General features: G+C 36.3%; 1 protein-coding gene across 1 annotated transcript in view; it reads right to left on the bottom strand.

Annotated features, from left to right (window-relative positions):
- Positions 1-1,131: 1,131 nt before the first annotated feature.
- Positions 1,132-8,743, bottom strand: part of LOC107756728 (amine oxidase [flavin-containing]-like) — a 34,654-nt gene continuing 27,042 nt past the window's right edge. The window contains exons 5-12 of the mRNA XM_016573939.1: positions 8,323-8,414; positions 8,094-8,235; positions 4,368-4,517; positions 3,814-3,867; positions 3,627-3,724; positions 3,417-3,528; positions 2,565-2,627; positions 1,132-2,439 (exon numbers count right to left, since the gene is read on the bottom strand). Of these exons, the coding sequence (XP_016429425.1) occupies positions 2,284-2,439; positions 2,565-2,627; positions 3,417-3,528; positions 3,627-3,724; positions 3,814-3,867; positions 4,368-4,517; positions 8,094-8,235; positions 8,323-8,414 (867 nt within the window). The 3' untranslated portion in view covers positions 1,132-2,283. The remainder of the gene's footprint in view (positions 2,440-2,564; positions 2,628-3,416; positions 3,529-3,626; positions 3,725-3,813; positions 3,868-4,367; positions 4,518-8,093; positions 8,236-8,322; positions 8,415-8,743) is intronic.

Below are 8,743 nucleotides of genomic sequence, written 5' to 3'. Positions count from 1 at the left end.
GCCATGCTTCAAAACATAGCTAACCAGCATATGCTGTTTTTTCAACAGGGAAATCAGTGGCTGAGGCAGCTCATGCCCTGCTGCGGTTGAAATGAGCTCGTCTCTGCTGGAAGAGCCTCATCTGCTTTCTTCTCTGAAGGAGGACATCACGCCCATCAAGACGCTTGTGACTTTAAAGGGGAGCAATTCAGAAGAGAATGTTGTACGCACTGATAACAAAAGAACGGCATACGCAGGGTCTGGTGGTAAATCACACACTTTTATTATCAGCTTAGTTGTTGAATTTGTACAAAGAGATCAAATAATGCAATTACAAGACTAGACCATTGGACATTGTGATACGTACACAAAATCAGACAAAGGGGCCTGATCGTAGCAGGGCAGCTATGCAAACTGGAGCAGACGACAGATCAGGTAAACAGGGCCATGTTGTGTGGTTTCGGAAAAGCATTAGCAGCACACACACACACACACAGACAGAGACAATTCACTAGCACACCAGGTGGAGGAGTTACAGCAAACACATGTCAGGACAAAAGTGTCACCACATCATTAAGTTCACAGTGGACCAGACTCTAACCAAGATGTAGGTCACAGATAGAAAGCTTTCTTATCAAACATTATAGTCAGCAGTCAGGAGTGGCTTTGCCTCTGATTCTGTCAGTCCTGGATCATCAGTGGCTTCTTCAGGCAGCAGTTGTAAAAGCTTTCCATTGTATGCTGAATACTAGAGCAGTGCGTTTTTGAATGTTGCTTAAATGCAGATTTATCAGTCAAAGAGCTTCACAAATCTCTGAAATTCTACTTCTAACGCTTGTGAAAGGAGCTTGTTTTTAGAAAGCATCACCTAAAGGAGCCAGTGACTGACCCAGGGATAATGTTCAAAACTGGAGGAGCTCATCAGAAAAAGAAAAAGGCACTTGAGAAATGAGAAATACTACATCAGATTAAGGCACCACAAACAACAGTTACAACGGATCTTTGGAACAACAAAATTTACACACTTCAGGTTTACACACTTAATACAACTTATTTTCTAATCTGTCTGTCTGGGGCTGCATCACCTTTTCAATTAATTGCAATTTTAGACAATGAACTATACATTTCATGATATATATATAGTATATATACAGTATATATATATATATATATATACCACTTGTTGTTCTTTTGCCAATACAGCAATTATATATATAATTTGCTAGATATAATTAAATAACTGAAGACGGCAAGAATCGGATAAACTTTAATGAATCACCATACACAATGTTAGACTGGTTCTGTAAATAATATTGCACAGGTTACTGCTCCGAGGTGAAGGAAGGGACACTTTCCACTTCTATCTATCTATCTATCTATCTATCTGTCACAAGGTTGGTAGATGGGAAAAAAGAAAAAAAACCTTATTAAACCATTTAGATAAACTGGGAAAGCCTTTATATTTGTCTACAAATTAACATTTTTTTCCTAATAATATACTATGGGATTAGAGGATTGTTAAACAACGGATGGTTGGAAATGAATGCATGTCAAAAAACAAATTCATATTTCAAGTATACACTGGTCTGTTACATGAAAAAATCTAATATGTAAAAGTACATTCAAATGCTTTCATATGATTCAATCATACAGTAGCTTTTAGAAATGACATTAAACACTGGGATAACCTTCAAATCAGCTCTCTATGACTGATAGATTTCACTTCAAGCCAGTCTGTACTAACTGTCATTTGTATGCTGAGAATGAATGTGATATGAACAGCCTCTGCTTCTCTCATGAATGATATATTGAACTGTGCTGAAGCTAATACAGCTTCTGTGTTGTGTTGTGTTGTGTTGTGATGTAGAGAAGATATTCTCAAAGTCTCTGCTATAGAGGACAATAAAATGCATGACTAAATGCTAATCTAATCTCTGTAATGTTACTTCAATATTTTGGAAGGTTAATTAACGAGTTCCTGAGAACAGCACCTGAAATTAGCAGAGGTAATCAATAAGACTGGTGGAAAACACACACACTCTCACACACGCAATGAATGGTTGTGGAATGTCACACGTTTGGTTCATTTAATATGGCTAGTTTGTGAATTCTTTGACAGGGCAATTCCCACATTAACAATTAGTAGCTACTCATTAAGCCATAATAATCACTTGGTTAATTTTTAACAATGACTGAGTAATTGTGTGTCAAATCTCATCTAAGCAACTCGGCCACATACCATGACTGAACATCACAATCACAAGGCCAGCTCACAGAGAACAGGTTGTGAAAGTGGGAGGGGCTTTAGCTCTGTGGGAGGAGCCCCTTCTTGTAGACAACCACTCCTGCTGCTGTGGCCAGAGCCAGGAAGGAGGACACGCCCATGAACTTGAGTAATCCCCCAACGGATGGCAAGTTTCTTTCCCAAAATGTGATGACAAACGGCCGGGCCGGGACATCCTGAGAAAAAGTGTTCAGAGTAGAATTTGTTCAAGATACAAAACTAAAAATGAAATGCTTTTTTTGATATTTATGGATTCAATGAAAACATGTTTCTTAAGTGCATTCAAAAGTGCAATTCATACCAATGATTCAGGCTCTGGCTGCCAGATCTGACTCGCATGGAGTTTTCCCATTGCACACAAAATCTGGAAGAAAGAAGCATACAGTATTTAGAGTTTTTCCTTCAAATAACAAATCAGACATAAACTTCAGTTAGCATTTGCATTTAAGACATTTAGCAGATGCTCCTATCTAGAGCAAATGACAAAAAGTGCTTTAGTTTTCTATACAAAATCGTTAACAGATGGCAAGCAAATGTATGTGTTAGTTTAGAAGAGCTTCCTGTACACACACTACTGTTCAAATGTCTTGGGTCAGTAAGATTTTTTTTTTTAATTTAATGCAATTATCAATACAATGTAATATTAGCAAGGATACATTCAATTAATCAAAAGTGACAGTAAAGACATTTATTGTTCTAAAAAAAGATTTCTAGTTCAAATAAATATTTTTCTTTTTTCTTTCTATTCATCAAATATTCCTGAAAAAAATATACCTCAGTTTCCACAAAAAATATCCAGCATTTTTCAAAAATAAATCCCCCAAAATATCAATAATATCAAATAAATATATCAAATCAATAAATATAAAAATATCAATAAGCATGAATACATGCACAAAATGAAGTCGATTGTGACGTGGTCAAATAGACTCCAAAAAAACAAAAGACCAATCAAAATTCAGTTATATTGCAATGACATCACTGCTGAGGAATTCATATTGAACGTTAATATTCAATGACAGATTTTTAAACTTTGAGATGAGAGCTTTTTGTTTCTTGCACTGATATATTTCCTGTTGAAACAGGAAGTTTGGGCAGAACAATTTTTTTAATAAATATCTCAGATCTCAGTAACTATTGGCTAGGAACGCACTTCTCTACTGGCTCTCTCTCCAGCTTGCACGGCCCCCTCCATGTAACCGCTCCACTCTGTGGCTGTTTCAGTTCCTGCAAAGTACAGCCTGCCCACTGACTCTCTCAAGACCCTGAAACAGAGAGAAACGGTCACTTCTCATCTCAATTCCTGCTCTAGTTTACCATCAGCAGGCTAGCATAATGCTGAACCATCCGGCAGTGCACTAACCTGCCATACTGTGTCATGATACCAGGGGGGAAGTAGGCAGTGTAGCAGCCACCAGAGTACTCCTCCTCACACCAATTTTTCTCCTCGTAGTGCACAGGCTAAAGAAGATATCGCCATAAAAATGAAGTGTGAACATTTCTTAAAAAATGATAAGACTAAAGGATGACTTCTGGTCATGGAGACTCACATGTAATGCTTCTTCTGAGCCGAGCACACGAGCATAAATCTCACAGATCCTTCTCTTTCAAATAACACTACAATTCAAAGGTTTGGGGTCTGTAGAATTTTTTCAATGTTTTTGAAAGACGTCACAAAGCCCTATTTTTCAACCCATCAATTAAAACCATTTTTCACAACCTACTGCCACTGGACAAAATATTTGTAACAACAAAAGTAAAATCCTCAATATAACACTATTTATATCAATATTTTAAAAAATGCTGTTTCACTTTAAAATACACTACAATTCAAAGGTTTGGGGTCTGTAGAATTTTTTCAATGTTTTTGAAAGAAGTCTCTTATGCATTTATTTGATCAAAAATACAGTAAATATTGTGAAATATATATATATATATATATATATGCTCAAAGTCTAATTTATTCCTGTGATGCAAAGCTGAAATTTCAGCAGCCATTACTCCAGTCTTCAGTGTCACATGATCTTTCTAATATGCTGATTTAGTGCTCAAGAAACAATATAAATATACTGTATATATATATCTATATTGTGTACATTCTCACCTTGTATATCTCCTCATTAACTGTCCTGACCTCCACGAGGTCTCCAGTCTGGTCAATGCTGTAGACAGCTCCGCCCAGCTTCACACGGTCACCCAGCTCTCTCGCCATCGCCTCACTGATTTGATTGGCACCTCCGGCAAACTTGCGCTCCTGTCATATGGGGCAGCAGAAAACAGTTTTCCATACTTTGGTTAGATCTTGTATGTAATAAATATGATCGGTTTAATAGTCATATACATACACATTCACATTTCAACAAGGATTGAAATTCTTTCATTCACCAATAGGTGTCTCTGTCTCTCAGAGATAGAATTATTATAGAGTTGTATAATACTGCCCACCATGCACAGACCTTATCAGACAAGTTCAGAATATAAAACAGGTTAAAGAACAGAAACAGGCAGATCATGACTGTTTATTGACAATGTCATTCCATAGGGAGTTAAAGATAAAAGAAGTGACATTTTGTTATCAATTTAGCAAACAAAACTGTTATTTGCTTTATTTGTGTACTATCAGAGGACACATTTGCTAGAAGGCTCCTGATATAAATGTGACCCAGATACAGTGGCCACTATTTTGGTATGTTACATAATCAGTTCATTGTCACAGGAATGAATGGGTATGACACAAGGTTGCCTCTCTTGAGAAGTATATACTATAATCAACTAACTTGAGGAATAAAAATCAGCGTCATAGATTAATAATCAAATTAAATATATTTTCTTACACCCCTAATAATGATCTTGTTATTGTGTCAAAAACAAAAATAAGCCATGAAAAATTGGTTCTGCATTTCAGTTATTGGATATTTAAACAAAAATAATCTGTATTGGATCGGTCATAAAAAGAAGCTTCATAGATTAATAATCAAATTAAATATACTCCTCTATAAAGAGTATTACAGAGGCTTGACTGAAACATTACTGTGAGTACTTTACACATTATGACTTAATTTGTTTTGAGGTCAATATTGTTTTACCAGTATTCACACTTCTTGTTACTGGTTGTTTAATATCAGGTTTACCAATATATGGCACCAAGTGATCTTTTTTTTAATGATAATAATAATTGTAATAATAATATACTAAAATACTAAATAAATTGTATTATAATGATTAGGGCTGTGTATCGGCAAGAATCTGGTGATACGATACGTTTCACGATACAGGGGTTGCGATACGATATGTTGCGATATATTGCGATACTGTAAGCAAGACGATATATTGGGATATTTCTTATTTTAGGAATAGAAGAATAAGATATAATTTTAGGAAAACTGTCATTTAGAACACACCACCATATGCAAACCTTACAGGGATTAACGCTAAGGATTTTTTCTACTGGCCTGGTCGGGCCAGTGGTTCAAATTTTTGCCCTGCCACAACAAATAAAATAGTTGCTGTTATCATTGTTTTTGATCTGTTATCTTGTATTCTAATAAATAAGCTTTTATGACACCAATATTTTAGATACCAATTAAATTTTACAATTCTCTATTTCAATTTCGATACCACAGCAAAAATCACTAGCCAAAAATAAACATAAATATAAAGTTTAAACATTATTATAAGTGACAGCCAGTAAACAAGAACAAATGAACAAATTACAAGTAATAGCACAATTAAATATAGGCCTATAGCACAAAACTAGCAATGAAATGATGCTTTAGGTTTTTATGTTTGTAAATGTTCAGGTACAGAAATTGAAAAATCACATATAAAATAACATTTGCATATTATTCACTCTGTGTTGCACCTTGATTTTTCATAGCAATTTGAAATTAGAGGCAACCACTGCATTTTAATCATGAATTGAAAAAAAAGTGCAATGTTTGATTTATATTAGACTGCATCATTTCAAACTTTGAAGCAAAAACAGAATAACCTGACTTTAGCTTTGTCAAATTATGCTACATAAAACATCTGCATGAAACAGAAACAGCAGGTGGGCTGAATGAGACGCAGATTCACTCTCTGACAGCAGGCGGCGCTTATGGTACAGCAGATACAGCATTTCCTTGGTTACCGCTGTAAACACTGCAGCGCTGCGCGTATTAACACAAATTAAAATGCATCATACAGAGACAAAATGAAAAGAAAACGCCATTTCTGAAAACAGTCAGTTACCCGTTCCCCTCAGAAACACATCCATATAAAATTCAATATTTGGATTTTCGTCCTATATTTCGCGCATCTTGAACAGTGATCTTGTTCTGCCGGCTACAGTATTTTCTCCTCTTTGTGTCTGTTTTAAATATCTTATATTGTAAGATATGCTCCCTTTACACAGAGTGCGCGTGATCGCGAAATCGAAAGTGAAAGTGAACAGCGCGAGCGCTCATTCAAAAGAGATTTAAATACTCTCCATTGATAGCGGCTCCCTGATATGCGAAAATTATATGCAATATTAGAATGTTTGCGGGAGCGGGCGGGACTGGACAAACCTTGCAGGAGCGGAACACACACGTTGTCACTGTTTAAGTTCAGAGGTAAGAAGACTGCTATATAGCGGTCGGGATATAAACTCAAAACGAAACAACTGCCATGAATCATGTATACATTTTTTTTAAAATATCGATATTGCGTTTTTGAGAATCGATACAGTATCGACAAACAAAATATTGCGATACTCACGTGTATTGATATTTTCTTACACCCCGAATAATGATCTTGTTATTGTGTTGTTGGTTCTGCATTTCAGTTATTGGATATTTAAACAAAAATAATCTGTATTGGATCGGTCATAAAAAAAGTATTAGTTGATCTCTAGTAATCAGTTAGGAGAAACATGAGAAAAAAGCTACAATCTGTCAGATATCAAACCTAGTATGACATGTCTGACATGACTATATTTAAACATGCAGTTTGAATATTTTTTTAAAGTGAACTCTCCCTTTAACCCTATGAAACCCTCCTTCTGTACTCATAACAGCAAAATATTTCTCTTTCTTCCGCAGAAAGTCAATTTTTTGCCTTGCAACAAGACCCATTTTGAGAGCTGTGGTTAAAGGGGTCATATGATGCTTCTTTAAAGATCATTATTTTGTGTATTTGGTGTAACAGAATATGTTGACATGCTTTAATGTTCAAAAAACACATTCTTTTTCAAATACTGTACATTGTAGATATGTGGGGTGTGTTAGAACGAGCCGTTTTAGGGGGGCGTGGCAGAGTCTTAACTTTGATAAAGAATATCTCTTTGGTTTTGAGACTTTAGTCTTTGCAACTTCAGGGATCTTATCTATGCACAATCAGCTTGTAACACTCCAAAGAGAAAGGAAAACTTGAAATCGCATCATATGACCCCTTTAACTAAATTAGAGGTACAGACTGAGCAGTGACCATGACTATTGGACTTGGCAGGAACATTGAATTTAAACAGCTACAGCTTGATTTATATCACTATTTCTAACACCTGCTTTCCTGGACTGCCAATATTTCGAAAAAGGCACTATTGTGTGAGGACACTAAACCCCCCATCTCACTCCCTTGGCCTGCCTTTCTCTCGTTCTCCCACAGATGTTAATTATACTGTAAACACAAGCACTGCTGTGGTGAAAAAACTAAAGAGACGTGCACAAACACGCTGTGAAAACATTGTCGTTGAGTTCATATGTTTGGCATATAATTAACTCTGCTCTTCGTCAGAGAAATAACCAACCGAGATAAAGTATACAAACAGGCCTACAGTTTCTATAAGCTAAACTGTTGTATAAAGACTTACCTGGCCTCCGTTGCTGGTAGAGAAGATTCTCATAGTGCCTCCACACTGCTTGACGTACCAAAGGAACCACAGAGCAGACACCTCATAGGGCTCAGAGGTCACGTTCACATTGACGAACAGAGTGGCAAAACGGCGAGCGGCCCTGCAGCAACCCGTGGGCAAAGGGATATGCCATTAACAGCCAATATGCCACAACATTACATCATTTTAATTGGTCCCTTCTCTGTACCTGGTCCAGCAAATCTTGTCAAAGAGTTGCTGCATGGTCATCTTGTCCCACTCTTCGGCATGAGGGGCCCTCCACGGAGCTTCTTTAGGAATCTAAAGTGCATATTTGCAATCATGCAATCAGTCTGTTCATTCACTTGAATTAATTCTGATTCCGGTTCTTTAAAAGTTCCATTAACGATTATTTTTAAGAAACAAATGTTCTGAACAAAATTATATTGCCAAATTATGCGAGAATTTAAAGGAACAGTTCACCCAAAAATGAAAATTACCCCATGATTTACTCACCCTCATGCCATCCTAGGTGTATACTACTTTCTTCTTTCAGACGAATAAAATCGAAGTTATATAAAAAAAATGCCCTTGCTCTTCTAAGCTTTATAATGGCAGTGAATGTGTGATATACAATAGTGTGTGTGTGT

The sequence above is a fragment of the Sinocyclocheilus rhinocerous genome, unplaced genomic scaffold, assembly GCF_001515625.1.
Source record: "Sinocyclocheilus rhinocerous isolate Xijiao unplaced genomic scaffold, SAMN03320098_v1.1 scaffold382, whole genome shotgun sequence".
Lineage (NCBI taxonomy): Eukaryota > Metazoa > Chordata > Actinopteri > Cypriniformes > Cyprinidae > Sinocyclocheilus > Sinocyclocheilus rhinocerous.
This window is presented reverse-complemented; position numbering and strand designations above follow the sequence as displayed.